At 42.7% G+C, this 15796-nt stretch overlaps 2 protein-coding genes across 2 annotated transcripts; both read right to left on the minus strand.

Moving 5' to 3' along the window:
* Positions 1 to 2655: 2655 nt before the first annotated feature.
* Positions 2656 to 5138, minus strand: LOC122418478 (DNA-directed RNA polymerase II subunit RPB1-like). Its single transcript, XM_043432720.1, has 2 exons — positions 4843 to 5138; positions 2656 to 4752 (listed from the first exon to the last, which is right to left on the minus strand). Exons 1-2 carry the CDS (start codon positions 4852 to 4854, stop codon positions 2995 to 2997), a joined length of 1770 nt encoding a protein of 589 aa, XP_043288655.1. The 5' UTR covers positions 4855 to 5138; the 3' UTR covers positions 2656 to 2994.
* A 3692-nt stretch (positions 5139 to 8830) lies between these two features.
* On the minus strand, positions 8831 to 11765 carry LOC122418476 (hornerin-like). The gene is made up of 2 exons (XM_043432718.1): positions 11023 to 11765; positions 8831 to 10941 (listed from the first exon to the last, which is right to left on the minus strand). The coding sequence occupies exons 1-2, from the start codon at positions 11032 to 11034 to the stop codon at positions 9151 to 9153; spliced, it is 1803 nt and encodes a 600-aa protein (XP_043288653.1). The 5' UTR covers positions 11035 to 11765; the 3' UTR covers positions 8831 to 9150.
* Between the last annotated feature and the right edge of the window lie 4031 nt (positions 11766 to 15796).

The following is a 15796-nucleotide window of genomic DNA, read 5'->3' on the forward strand; positions in this document are numbered from 1 at the left end:
TAAAAAGTCCAGCAACCACCACTCATTACAGTAATAATTCTCCGGAGAAGGCTTTCGAGAAGCATAAAATATTCCTTGCTCAATTCACCTCGATAATAAAGTTTGCATAAATCATTTTAATGCAGGTCAAATTTTTCTGCACGTGAAGACGAAATTTTATCGGTTTTCCATAATTTCTCAGTCAAGAAACAAACCAGTTTGAATTTTAGCGTCGATTAAACATTTTTTTAAAATTTATTCAAAAATTTGTCTTTCTAAAATTTTTTTCAAATTACATTTTCAAACATTTGAAAATTCAATTAAAAGTTCCTGGTTTTTCATAAACAATTTTCAAATCTAATCACGAATTCGTTATCGTTGAAGCTGAAGAGCCGATAAAATAATTTTTTTTTGTTTATATTTCACTTCCAATTAATAAGAAAACAACAACAAACTCAAGAACGTCGTTAAATAATCTGCTTTCCTCGATTCCCAGTACAAGCATCCAGGATTACATCGACTTTGATAAAAATGGAGTGAAACACTCCGATCAAAGGATAATTAAGGTCAATAAAAATTAAAAATAATGCCTACCAAAAGATAATTATAATTGATGAAAAGAATCCGGCTGACTTTCTATCGATGTACTAAAAAATCTGGCGAGGGTTGAGTTTGCCTTGATAGAATAGAACGAAAGTATGAGCGCGATCGCGCCTGATGGGAGATGACCGGACGGGCATGAATCTGCGCGACGATGCCGCGGCAGTGGCTTAGCGCAGCGCTTGCATTTAAACTTGAGCAATGACCATTCCGTATCTTTTCACCTTTTCTAGGAGTGTTGCCGCGATCCTCGTAACGCATTGACTCCAATTAAGCGTAGCAACTTTCCCGATCCCCATTATCCATCCTTTTTTTTGTGCGTGTTGTTTTTTTATACTCAACAAAGTATCGAGCGAAGAAAATATAATTTGTTCGCTTGTAAAAGGCGCTACGCTGAAATAATAAAAAATTAAAAAAAAAAAAAAAAAAAAACACGTCCACATTCCTCAGTCGTCATTAATCGAGATTTATTATCATTCGAATTTCGTGACCACGCTTCAGTGAATAACATCTCGAGCGACCTCTATCTTGGTTGAGCTTTCTTTTATTTTTCTACTCTGAATGGGTTTTATTGAAAAAAAAAAAAAAAAAAAAAAAAAATCCAATTTTTCAAATTAAATTGTGAAGGAAAAGTGAGGCATTTTCAGACCATAAAACCGATCTCGTTTCAGGCTCGGGCAATATTCTTTGGCCACACATCTCGTAATTTAACGGACCATATGTACGCGTGACTCTCTCGCTGCCTCACTTTGGGAATGGCCCGTTAGCCGATCCTCTGCTCGCCGCTCGTGAAAGTATAACACACAAGGCACTCTTCCTTCAAACCGACGTTACCCACAGACTTATATATCTGTCTTGACGTATCTATTTTATATTTATTTTCATACGTCCCGTGGCCAGTCGTTAAAGAAAACGTGAAGAAATTTGTATGCGATATAATTATGCACTGGATAAACCGTGAGGGAGAGAAAAAGAGAAAAGATGAAAGAGATCCTGGATGCTTTACATTTTTTTCCAATTTTCACTTCGAAGATAAACGCGACCCTGAAAACGTAAGTCGATAAAGTAACCACTGTGAAATGGCACTAGCGTGTTTGGAATATTTTCCACTGTTCCGTTGAACGGTTCCCATTTTTTTTGCTCTGAATTTGGTGAAAAATTGGTCCGATTTTTTTTTTTTTTTTTTTTTTTTTTTTAATATTTGTAATCAAAATGTAATTTTTCGAATAATTTGAATTTTGAATGAAAAAAAACAATCAAAATAACGATTTGTAAATCAATAACGAAAATAGTGAAAAAATTGATCTAGTTGGAGCTCGATTTTGAAATTTCCATAAACATCTCCAAAATTTTAGTTACGAAGAATGTGAATTAAAAATAAAATTAATTTCTACCGGTGCTTCTCGCTTTACGGACATTCTTATTTCTCTCAATGCGGCGCCTGGCATTATACGGCACAACATTCTCCGGCGAGAAGAATTTTGCAGCGGCACTATACGTTCTCTGGTGAATATATAAAAAGAAAAGCATCCGCCAGGAGATCTTCGCGAGTCGATCTACGGGATGCAACTTTGCAATTACTGAATATTTAATGTTCGAGTGCTCGCGACTGCAGATTACTTCGGTATTCATAAAAAGAAATGACGAAAAATTGATAAAAAAAAGTCAATTAAAAGAGGTAAAAGCTATTTATTCTCGTTCAATCGAAAGCTTATCCACGTTTTGCCACGATTAATATCACAATTGAATGGATTATTGGAGCACGAGATAAAAAATATGTAAAACCATAGAAAATTGTATAATCAGCATGAAAAACAATAAATTTGAATTGCTGGTTAGCTGCTCGTGGGCAGAAGGAAAAAAAATAACGAGATTCGTGGATTCTCGCATGTTTGGACTCGGCTGATGGCATGTCACGCGATTCCTACGGAACTCCGGTCTCCGAAAGGAGAGCCCGGAGCAAGCGAGACTCGCGTGTCAGGCCGCACTGTGAAATCTATGGACAAAACGTCGAGGGAGTGAAAAGGAAACGTGACAAGAGTTCTCAGGATAAAAAAGTAAGAAAGATCAGAGATCTCCGGGTAAAAAGTTTATCTGGCCCCTTTATTTTGTCGCGCTCGTGACGGAAACGAGCTTCGCGAACACATCGTACACATAAAATGCCTAACAAGATGTCAACAAGGATAATTAAGGACTAAGAAGTAGAAGAAGGTAGAGAAACGAAAAATAATAATAGTAAAAAAGCGAGTTAAATATATCAGCCTCTCATGTGGTTTACATAACTAAAAAGCTAAACAACGACTGTACATTGCGGAGCACCAGATCGAATCCTGCTTAATCTCGATGTGAAACGATCACTTGGCCTCAAAGATGTTTTTTTGTCAACGGACATCCTCGAGGAAATGGTGGCAAGCTCTAGACCTTCGTATTTCTCTTGGTACTGAAGTTGACGTCGTCGAGACTGGTTTTGTAGTCCCTCGGCTGTTGCTGCTGACTGGATTGGGTCGAAAGATAACTCGAGTACTGGTAGTTTTGTGGTTGAGGAGTTTGGACTGTGACTAAGTTGGAATTGTGATAAGGAGCTGGCTGACCGGGCTGGTCGACCGAGTAGTTTTGTTCGGTCTTTTTGTAAGGGGAATTGGAAGCGTCGTAGGTTTGGCCGGCGTTTGAATCGTAGTCGTTGTACTCCGTGGCTTGGGGGTTCTCGTCCTTGATGTCTTTGGCCTCTGGAGGAATGTAGACGCCCGGTGTTTGTTGGAGGGACACGGTCGCTATTGATTTCTGAGGGAAACGTCCGTCGGCGTATTTGGCAGCTGCCTTGGACAGGACCGTAGAGCTTGGCTGGATGTTTGGATCTTGGACTTTGATGATGACGGGATTCCGGGCGTCGTAGTTGCTGACGAACTGCCCTTGGCCGTTGTTTTTCTGCAGGCTGGTTGGATCGATGACGTAAGCTAAGCCAGTTTTGGCTATTACGGACTGCGGGGATTTGTTGGCCAAATTTTGGCCGGTGATCGAGCCGGAATTGTCCGATTGTTCGTGGGTCTGATACTGGAATTGACTCTGTCCAGGTTGGTTCCCATTGTTTTGGGCCAAAAGCTTCGCCAGGGTTTGGCTCATTATCTGCTCCAGCTGCTGGACTTTGGCGTAGCTCTGGGGCAACGGATAATCCGGGCCGACCGGCTGGCCACCGACGCTGATGACCCGGTAGGTCGTCCTGGGGATGGGAACGCTCCGGAGATGGACATCCGACAACTGGGCCAGCTGGTTGTACGGACTCGGCGACTTGTAAGTGGTCGGCTGGCCGTCCAGGTCTTTGCTTCCTGACGAGAGGAAGTTGGCGCCATCGACGAACTGACCCTCCCTAGGATCGCTGCTCTCCGAATCCTCCTTCGAACGGCTCTTCTTCCCTTCGGACTTCTTTGATCCGGCGTTCGATTTCCCCGTGCTTTCAACCTCGCCGGAGTCCTCGGAACCTCCTGATTCCGAATACTCGTGACCCGGATGCGGGGGCGGAGGCGGTGGCAGAGCAGGATAAGGTTGGTTGTAGTAATTCGGATAAAAGTACGGCCCCTGGTAGTTGTAGTTGGGATAGGAGCCTGCGCCGTACGGACCCGTTGTGTACGGACTCGGTGGCGAGCTGTAAGCCGGCGAGTAGGAACTGTACATTCCGTAAGGACCTGGGGAATACGGATAAGGGGACGAGTATCCAGCGGTGTACGGCGTGTAGGAACTGCCGCTGTACGCTGCGGCATTCGGACTCGCGTAGCCGGCATTCGGAGCCGTGAAAACCCCCGGGGAAGCGAATGACGTCGACGCGGGGTACGTGCTCGTCGGGGTGAAGCCTGCACTGGCAAGTGAGCTGCTCACCGGATAGTTGCTGCTTCCAGAAGCCTTCGGGTACGGATTGTAACTCGGGTAGTAAGGGTCCCTCTGGTAGTTGCCACTGAAACTGGCAGTGTACGAGTCTCGGGCGTCGAGCTTAGGAGCGTACAGCTCCGCTGTCAACGGCGCAACCAAATCACGTTCCGTCCCTCTTTTTATCAACTTCGGACTGTAGGGATAGACCGGGTAGATGGGCAGGAAGGGCTCGTCGTTTGTGCTCGAGACTCCTTGGGAATTGGACCTGTACCTGTGCGCTGGGATCAGCGATGGGGTCAGCAGCAAGAGAATCTGAAAATCATTCGAACCACCTGGTCTTTAAATCTATTATAACAGAATGCTGACTACTGACGCTTGGTAATAATCTCTTTGTCCACTAACCAGCAACTCCATCGTTGATTTCTCCCCGCCTACGATCCTGTAACAATGAGCCTTGGCCTCCTGACCTCCTTTCTTAATTATCGGTGAATCTGGTGACGTCGGTAATATCCAAAATGAACGAAAACCATCGGCTCTCCGAACAACACTGTTTCTACGACCGAGCGATCCAACCGCCCGACTGTTAATGACGAATAGTCCAGCATCCAATATCACATTTATACCCAACGATCGCTTGAAAAATCGCTTAAACTAGTTTAACTTTTCTCTCCGTTAACGTTGCTCCCGGTTCTTTACGATCCCGACTATAACACCGGTCTTCCGATCTCGCAAGAAACGACCGTAAGTAAAACGACGACCGGTATCCGCCCCGCCGGCTCGCCCCTGCTCAGCCATTTATTCCTGAACCTCCTCGGCCTCTTCCAGTCCAATCTGAGAACGGCCCTGCCTCGAGACATCTCGCAAACTCGTTACACCCTCCAGGCTTCCATGTAAAAGTCTCTGGCTATTCGAGATCGACAATGAAAGAAAGTAGCCGAGGAATCTCTACGGATTTAATCTCAACGTTCTATTTTAACGGACAAAACATATTCGTCACTTCTCACTGCTCCCAACCAACGAAAGTGATAAATAAAAGTCGAGGGGAGTGGAAAATGGGGCTCGTTGTATCAGCTAATATCGTTCGGAGGGAAAAGTGATTGTTCATAAATCTTGCATGCTACGAGCTAAGTGACACACAATTATCATTTTACTATCGTACTATTCCTCTTATTACGATTGGTGTGATCACTATCCTAACTGGGATCGTTGTTAATTCATGTTTATTTGAAAATTCAGTAAAAAATGGAGCTTCTATTATTTCAAGTGGTTCGAGATTACTAGACTGCTCTTGGAATCGACTTTTCATTCCACTATTACTTCCTCGTGGAAGTTATTGCGATTGTTGAGAGAACGATCACTTTCCCAACTCGTCACTTGCAGTGCCGACAACTAGCATGCTCGTTTTTTTCCTCTTTTATTTCTTCTCCCACCGTAGAGAATCGGAGGAAATGGCGATGATGCAGAGCTGATGTGAAGGTGGATTAGATTCGAGGTGCACGAGTATAAATTTCGCACTATCTGCTTCATTCCTTTTTCCTCTTTTCCCATTGTTCACCACTTTTTGCCTGCGATCGTACGTGTGCGACTTTTTTCAAGCCACCCATCTGACCATTTTCTTCTTTATTCTTCGCGATATTTCACCTGCCATTCGTACATGGGATTTCTCACTCACGAGCAACGGGTATTCGCGCCTCTTTCCCCGGACTATCTCCCTCCCCGAGAGAAGGTCGATCGCTTCACTTTCTCCGTGACGCGATCTTGCGGAATCTCTTCGACCACGCCTCTTCCCCTCTTCCCTCTGGCTTTTTATACATGTTAATGTATATCAGAGCGTTGCATTTTTTTTCCAATCGGCGCCTTCTTTTTCGACGCTCAGGTGGAACGAGGAGCCTGTTGAGATATGAGCAGACCCATCGCTCTGTTTTGAGAGCTCGCTGGGGCCATTTTTTTCTTCACTTTTTTCTCGGACCAGCGCTCCATGGAGTTTCAAATATCGGTAATAAATTAAGTGTTGTTATTGGCTCAGATTTTTTTGGTCTTGTGAAAAAAAGGATTTTTTAAAAACGAAATCGTGAAAACGGAAAATTTTATTACTTTTGCATTTTTCATTTTCATACTGTCCGGGGCTCCTTGAGTAATGGAAAAAAAAAAACGAATTGACTGAACGACGAAGAACGTTGAAAATTGACCAAGAACTGAAGAAAATTTGTGGGGAGCTTCCCGAAATCGGGAGGATTTAAAAAAAGTTGCTTCTCATCGGAAAATTACGAGAACCCGGAAATCCGTACCCGGAAATCCAAATAAAGTTCGAACACGAGTCCAACGAGCTTTTAAGCTATTCCAAATGGAAGCAATGACATCGTAATTTTTTCAAAATTTCGGAATATTGGAAAGCTGAATATCAGTAAATCGTCATTTTTTCTAAATACAAAGTACACATTTTTTGTTGTCACTTTCTATCAGTGTTTTATCAGATCTTATACTTAATTTTCCAACGTGATTAGAAACTTCAACCTTTCGCGAAGTTTTGACTCGAAGTGTATAAAAACGAAAGAATTTTTGAGAAAATGACTCCATTCCAAAATCACTTTTCCAAAACGAATTTTTGGGTCGTTGAAACAATTTCTGTAGCAAAACTCACTCAGACAGAACGAGTGCCAAGCTAACCGTGTTTTGCTCCACGTTGCAGACCACATTTTTGAATTGAGTATTTTAATAGCCACGCCTGCCGTCCCTTTATTCCCAAGACTCGCTGCTTTCACTCTCGTCGTATATTTCGAATGATATTTGATCGTTGATGAATATGAGAGTAAATTGATCTCGATTAATCCGCAACGTTGAATTAAGGCACTCTTTTACTCGGTTGCTTGTGAATCAGTGCATTACGACGAGTGTGCGATTGTTATGACAATCAGACGGGATCATTGCAACCCTCGGGAAGTGGGTCAACCTTGACGTCGCCTGCAGTCAATAATTTTTCTTTCTTTCATTCATTTTATTCATTCGTCGTATGTAATTAGAAAATCAACGAAAGGATTAACTTTCGTTCGAGTGGGCTGTGAACTTTCGATATTATTGGTCAACATTAATGTCACGCTCGATCTTAATCGAGGCTCGATAATTAAATGTAATTTACCTTAGTTACTGCTTTGTAGAAACTTCGACTCGATCGGGGAGTTCTAACCGTGGTTATTATTTGCAGTTGACACTAAAACAATTGAATTTGATATTTTATGCTGAGTTATTCCTCACGAATTACTCTCAATTTTCATTAATTATTAATATTAATATTATTATTATTAATTATTCATTTAAAATTTATTATTATTAATTATTCATTTTATTAATTAAGGCTTAACCGAGCGAAAATATTCTCAAGGTTATCGTTTGTCGAAGTGCTTTCATTGTTTTCTGCATATGCAGCGATAATAAAAACAAAAAAAATTCAATGCGTGTTAGCCCAAACGTCCGAAACTGATGAGAAGAAATGTTGAATATTCTCGATAAAAATCGTCTCGGATATTATAAAGAATGGAGGAAAAAGAGTGAAAAACGTGTGATTCGAGAGCGATGCAGTGAGAGAAAAATGGTAGCAGATTTGATGACGTGTGCAGTGGGTTTAGTCTGGTGCGTGTCGAATAACACTCGAGAGTAGATTGAAGCCGCACGCAGGTTCGAGCGTCGCTCGAATCCGGCTGAAAGCTAGGTCAGCTGGATAGAAGAGCGTTCTAGACAAGCGTGCGATCACAAATGAAGCGAGGCGGAAGATGAAGAAACATTGGAAGAGATAAGTGGATCGAATGTGACCGAATGGAAGATAATTTTGAAGGAAAAAATTGTTTCGTCGTTTTTTCTCGGCGTGGCTCTTTACTAGACTTTTAGAAATGCGAGCATACGTGCCGCGTGTTTGACCAGCGCTGATAGGATGGCCAATCCTTCAAGAGAGTAAACTGGTCAGTCGGGGTCGACATTCACTTAACGACGCAGCCACATACGAGCTCGATATACTCTGGTCGCGCGAGCCTTTACTTTCCCAAATAAAATAAACATTTAGAAAGGGGACTCTTTCGCTGACCGCCCATCCCAACAGCAGCACCAGTTGCCTTCGTTATATTTATATATATATACGAAAGCACATACGGAATTCTGTACATCGCTGAGCTCTCATTGCCGGCCTTGAAGTAAAAGTGAACTCTTCTTTTGCTCGCATTGCAATTCTCACTTTTTTCCAACAATCTCTCTTTCCTTTCTTTTTAAAAAGATTTTCTTATTTTTCATCAACGATTACTTTCCATCGCAACTTTCCCATTAAGGGATTCGCGATTAGGATCTACAAATTTATTCTGAATTGGTCCAAGGAACGTTGAGGAATTCAATCAACACTCGAGCCTGATGTCGTAACTCGTGAGGAATTTTCATTTTATTACAAATAATGGTGAACTATACAGAACGAGGAATCACATTATTAGCGTCGCATATGGACCATTCGCAAACAGAAAATATAGTATAAAAAGACATAAATAAGCAATGGCTAGACTTAGAGTTAAGGGCTACAGACGAGACATAAATATACGAGTGACCGTTCGCTGATCGCTCGGTGATGTTCCCGATGGTCATCAGGATCTTCCCTCAGTTTGTTTCCCCTTGGACAAGTGGGAGATGATGACGAGAGAGTGTGATAAGCTCACTGAGCAATGGGATTTGGGGAGTCTAGAATTTGCCGTCGGGACTGGAGTACGAGATCGTGTCGTATTTAGGTTGACCGACAGATTCGATGTTCTCGAAAGATTTGGACACTGGGAAGCTTAGGAATCGTGGGCTGAGATGGGAGTAAGAAGTCTGCTGCTCGGGCGGGCTACCGTAAGAACTCGATGGGCCTGAGTGACCCGATGACGAGTATCCGGATGATCCTGATGAACTGTAACTTGGACTCGGTCCAGAGTAAGATACCGAGGGGCTTGAGTAGCTGGAACTTGAACCGGAGTAGCTGGAGCTGGGACTGGAGTAGCTGGAGCTGGGACTGGAGTGGCTCGAAGTTGGACTCGAGTAGCTGGAACTCGAACTTGGATAGCTGGAACTGAGGCTCGAGTAGCTGGAACTTGGGCTGGAGTAGCCGGAGCCTGGACTCGAGTGGCTGGAGCTGGGGCTGGAGTAGCTGGAACTCGAGATGGAGTGAGAATTAGGAGGCGAATAAATGACCGTTGGGCTCGCGTGGCTCGAGCTCGGGGACCCATAGCTGGAGCTTGGCCCGGAGTAGGCTGAACTGGGGGCCGATGCGTAGGAGCTTCCTTCGGACGAGGCTGGTTGGTAAGCCGAATGTGAGCCCGAGTCACCGCTGGCATAAGACGAGGCCGAGACGGGGAGCGAGTAGGCTGAGCTGTCCGATGATCCGCTGGAGATTCCGCCATGGGTCGATGGCACGCCGTACGAAGCCGAGGGAATCTGGACCGAGTAGCCGCCCGACGAAGCCCCGGAGCTTGAGGAATACCCTGAGGAAGAGCTCCCCTGCGACGAAGCTGGGGAAGCAGCCGGGGCACCGTAGCTCCCAGAAATGCCATGAGATCCACCGGACAGGATGACATTGCTTCCCAGAGAATGCGCAGACCCCGATACCCCTGGAAGCGCGTATCCGTGGGAGCCTCCGGAAGTCAGAGCGCTCAAAGAGATCCCCTGACCCGATCCGTGGGACGATGCCATTATAAGTGGAATGCTGTAACTGCTCGAAGACCCGGAGCCATGAGCCCCGGATGCATAAGCAGAGAGTCCTTGGACCGGTGCGGAATAACCTGGCGTCGAGTAACTGGCTGCTCCAGCTCCACTGGCAGAGCCGCCATGTGCGCCGAAAGTTACAGGCCCCGTCTTGGATGACGTCGCTTGGATCAATCCTGATGATCCGTAGGAGATGCTCGGTAGGGAATAAGAAGCCTGTCCTCCGCCGTGCCCTCCCAGAGAATACGAGCCCAGGCTCAGTCCGTGTCCTCCGGAGGATCCTAATGACAAGCCGTGCCCCGTCAACGATCCCAGCGTCAACAATCCATGGCCACCCGATGATCCCAACGTCAAGCCATGGCCTCCTGGTGATCCCAGAGCCAGGGCATGACCACCCGATGAACCGAGGCCGACCGAGTGACCTGCGGCTGGTGATCCAAGTGAATATCCATGACCGGACGATCCTCCGTGTCCTCCAAGACCGTAACCAAAACTAAGACTCGGTGGCGACAAAGAATATCCACCTGATCCATGGCCCAGGCTCAATGACTGGAGTCCTTGGATCCCTGAATGAGCCAGGGTCAATCCTCCAGCTCCTCCGCCCAGGGAATAACCACCGGGGACAGCGGGTGCATTGACTGGCGTGAAGAAGGATCCACCCCCGTGACTCGAGTACTCACCGACTCCTCTCTTATCCTTGCTTGGACCATATCTGCGGATCCTCTTCTCACTACCTCGCACATCCCGGCAGGATGCGGATGAGAATATCAGAGCTGTCAGGCCTAACACCACCTTGGGGAAAATCAATGTTTTATTAGTTAGAATCGCCGGTATCGAACTCGAAAAACTCGGTCACTGAATTTAAGGACTCACGAGGCTTCGCATCCTGATTCTCTTCGGCTCGTTTTTACTGCTGTCAAACTTCTATTCCTTTGTATTCCCAAGCAGATTTTCTGCTATGTATTTCAAACAAAACGAAATTTTGGATAAGGAAAATTGCGACTTATTTCAAGACTACCGACTGCCGTGGTTCAGTTAAGCTTTGGGTCGGTATCTGATGGCATTGCCATCGTTGTCCACACCTTTTATACATCCGGATCCCCTCTCGTACGCCACCCGGAGAGAGGTCTAGGTGAAGGTAAAGGCAGCTCGTGAACGAGTTCACACACTTCCAGATTCACTCATACCACCTTTTGGAAAACGCGCTCACCAGCAGCCCCCACATCAATGAAATTTTCGTCCACCGCCGCACTCACGGGGATCGCGCACCAATTTTTTCAATCCCTTTCTCATTAATTAACTAACTTTGATTCCAGCCACACTTTCCAGCCTCTCAATTAGCTAGGACACCATGGAACACCCGAAACATTGACTAATGGCTTCCTCCTCACTGAGAATCGCGATCCTTTCTCTCTTCATCTTTTGTGAACGCCTTTCAACCTGGCTCGGCACTTCATTCACCACTTAAAACCTCATTTAGACCTTCTTTCATCCCACTTTGGAGGTTACTCTTCATCAGCCACTTCTAAACCAACCCACACTTTTCAGGGTAAATTAGAACTTTTTTCACTACGTTGATCCAGGGTCACTACTGTTATGCTTCTCATAATACTCACACGAAGTGCTCCATGCCACATAATCGACTCCAAACAGTTATGACACTAAAAAATAGACACAAATTTTCTCAGGTCCCTGATTCCGAGATTACAATTTTGCTGCTCTATTATATTCGAAACATGAAATTTGCATTTTTTTTTTTTTATTTTCTCATTTAGGAATTTTCGAGTCTCGATCTCGCTCCTCCATCACCATTTGTTCATTCATTTCTGTATTAATTCATCTTTTTTCTTCATACTATTTTTATATTTCATTCGTTTCTACATTATTTTATTATTACACAAATTTTTATTTATTTATTTATTTATTTTTTATTTTTCTTCCAGAAGCACCGTTGGGAAGTGTTTTTTTGTAAAATTTGAAATAAAAACTTTTGTGGACGCCACTTATTGGCAGTTGTTTACCAAAGAAAATTTTCTCTTCCTTGAGGCCTTCTATGAACACTGAAAATGAAAATGATTGAGGTTTGATGAAAAGTGAGGGTAAGGATCGATTGGAGACGGTGAAAACGGTGCAGTTTTCTGAGACAATGAACCCGAGTCCTACATTTGTATTTTTTTTTCTTCATAGTAATCCGAATTTGCATATCTAGGATCTCCGATGGCCATAAAAATCGTGCGAAACGTTTGTCGCGTTCGTTATACGCCCAGCAGTTCCAATCGCTATTGTGCTCTTTTAACTATTGTATTCCAAACATGTTGTAAAAAAGCGTACTTTTCCCTATTCCAGCTAGCTCGAATCGGTGAATAAACGATGCGTGAGATATTCCATGTGCAAACAGTAAACGAGTGTTTGAGAATCAGGTAAGGCTGGTCGAAAAATGTCGAGATTAATTGTTCTTATTCGCTTTGATAGGCATCATTAAAATTCTCACGAAAGTGTCGGCTGTCATTGACTGAGGTGGAGGGCGACGAAGGCGTCAGTTCCAGTCGTTTTTTTTTTCAAATTCGATCGTAATTGATGAACTTTTTGAAACGTTTCTTTCGGTTTCTTTATCAGTGCAATTTTTTAATTTATTTTTCAGTCATTTCGTTTGTCAGGATTTTTGGAATTTGGGTATTTCCTCGATGTTGTTTGCGAATTGTTTGGACACTTTAAGGCAGTTTTTTCCTTTCCAATTTTCTGATAATTTCTGAAGCAAATTACGATTAAAATACTCGCCCGTGACGAGTTAATCTTCCAGAAATAACAATGAGTAATTACGGACTTCTTAATAACGATTGAAAATAAAAAAATTAAAAAAAAATAAAAAAAAAATAGTAGTGGGAAGAAAGATCACTTTCGAGAAGCTGGACTCGGTTTAGTACGAAATTTATGCAATTTAAAAAGTCCTTTCACTCTCATTCTTCAAGCATTGGGAAGCACAAACTATTCGACGTGCTCTTTCCTTCCGGCTGTAACACGAGAAGAGCTGTAAAAAACGCTGAACGTTCTTTTCTTATCTGGCTCGCCGAGATAAATCTCGATACGTTTTGTTTTTCGTATCCATTTCTCCTCTTACTCGAAGTTCGTCGTTCTTCAACGACGAGACACCGGAAATTGACACTCCCCATTACGGTTCTGTCGTTCTGATTTATTGAACAATTATTAGAACATTATTCGCTCATTTTTCAGTCTCACAAAACTTTTTGAGATTAATGAACTCGAAAGCATTTGGATTTATCAGTTTGTCATTCCATTTTTCAACAGTTCAACGACCCATTTAATTTTCATTATAATTGTAATAAAAATTCTCGTAACTTTAAGTATTATTTCATCAAAATAGCCGAAATTTGATAAAAAATTTTAAAACTGCTTGTAATTGAAACTGCAAACTGGCCAAATTCATTTTCGTTGTAATTTTATCGATCATTTCGTAGCAATATTTGTAACTGCAGCTGCAGACTGGGTGAGAAATTGACACGAAACCAGAGGAACTTTTGAATAGCGAATTTTTAAAATCCACCCAAAGGTTTTGTTTTCCTGTCGTTAAATATCAATCTCTCAGCAGCTCACTGAGTAATTTTTGAAGCCATTAAACTTGGGAAGGGAAAATTCATGGGACAAGGAAAGTAAAAAGTATTTAAAATGAGTGTTTTTTGTGGTTGAACTTGGTTTCGAATCAACAAGTGCAGTTGTTAATTCTCTCCTTTTGTTTTTATTTTTTCCTTTGTTCAGTAATAACCCGGACGCAGGCAGGATGCCACCTGGATGCAAATTTGCACCTCTCACGGTCGAGCCAACGTGCAAGTTTCCAAAATACCAAAATAACAAAATGAACATTTGTCGCACAGGATATGTTCGTGGAAAGTGAGAGCGCATCGCACTCTATACAAATACGAGTGTAATTACAACGCTTCGGGAGACTCCGCCTGGCGTAATAACGCTTTCAATCTCGGTGTTTATTCTCACAAACAAAACTCGGTCGATATAATAAATATAATAGCAGAAAGAGGCGTCCAATGACTCGGCACGCAACAGCTAATTATTATTTTCCCCACGTTCCATCATAATCGAGAAATTCCAGGTCTACTCTGTTTACTTTGAGGCTTTATTTGCACATGAAATGTGTTGTCTTCGCTACCGGAGCAAATTTCACTGTTGTCAATGCCCCCATCGTGCTGGGGAAAAAAAACTCCATTTTTAGTCGAAATAATAATTGATCTGTAAAGTTGTTCGTTGTGTGGTGGAAATACATGAGAAAAATCACATTTTTCGTGAGAAACGGAAGTTCGACTCGAATTTGGGAAGCCTTTCAGGCTGAGAAGAAAAAAAAAGACATTTTTTCACAGAATAAAATATTATCACTATTGTAATCAACTTTTTTTTGTGATTTAGTGTTTTTTATTCAATGTAATTAATATTGAAATTTATTTAATAATAATTAAGTAATCTCGTAATAATTGAATGAATGAAAGTCTGAGTAAAATAAACTTGTAATCGGATTTTCGTTGTACCAGCACAACTCCTAAAATCTGTGAAAAAACGTCAAAGAATTTTTTATTTTCAGTAGAAACAAAAAAAGTAGAAATTATGAAAAAGCGAGGGAAGATCGTCCGAGCTTTATAGGCTCAGGTCGGCTGCGTCGCTTACGCGAGGGCACTTCGGCCGTGGCCCTCTAGCGGGTTTTTTCCACACGAGAGATCGCGCCCTGGAATCAGGCGCTGGAGTGCTCAACTTCAATATTCTGTTGGATAAAAAAGTTATTTCCTAATCCGAATTTCATTTCTGAATAACTTTTATTCCAGTAAAACAACATTGAATTTTCTTTTTAAGCATAGTCATTTTTCGTTTGAGTCTTTACACTGATAAAATATATTTATCGATCCACCAAAATTTGTTGTCAAATTAAAAATCGTAGTGAGCAAATGCTGTCTCAATAAATCTTTTGTTGATTCAACAACTTTTTGTTTTTAGTTTAGACTAGCAAATTCCATTTCACCCGCCACTTTCTCCTCAAAATTCGTTTTTTTAAACTCAACGTCAAGTCGTTACCGCGTCATTTTATTATGAAAAGCTAAGTGGAAATCCATAGTTGATTTTTTAATGAAAGTTACGTAAAAAAAAAGCATTCGAACTGATGAAATATGAAGGAAAATGGGAGGAAACGGTTTCGGACGATCCGGGAGGTAATTTCCTGTTAATTTCTCCAAAAAAGAAAGACCTGACAAGATATCGATGCTCATAAGTGGTTTTATTCGTGATACTGGGCGATTCTTTTGCGGGGCGGCGCGAGCGCGCGCGATCTCGTGACGGCCCGGTTAAGCTATTGATTTCGTTCAACTTTCACCGTCGTTTAAAATCTCCTTTATCCTGTTAAAGATGGACGGTCCAGGAAGGATGTAACGGAAAAAGCCCCTTAAGACGGTCACTACTTTCGATTTCGTCTCACGCCTACCTGGACACTTCTCACGAGGATCCAGCCCCGCGAATGCTCGCAATAGCAAACTTCCGGATACGAATTGTTAAACGGTGCGAAAGTCCTTTCGCGGGAATCTTTTTTCGAAAGGATGCTCGATCCTCGAGCTCTCCAGTCCCTCAATTTTTTCAA

The sequence above is a fragment of the Venturia canescens genome, chromosome 11 (genome assembly GCF_019457755.1).
Source record: "Venturia canescens isolate UGA chromosome 11, ASM1945775v1, whole genome shotgun sequence".
Taxonomy (NCBI): Eukaryota; Metazoa; Arthropoda; class Insecta; order Hymenoptera; family Ichneumonidae; genus Venturia; species Venturia canescens.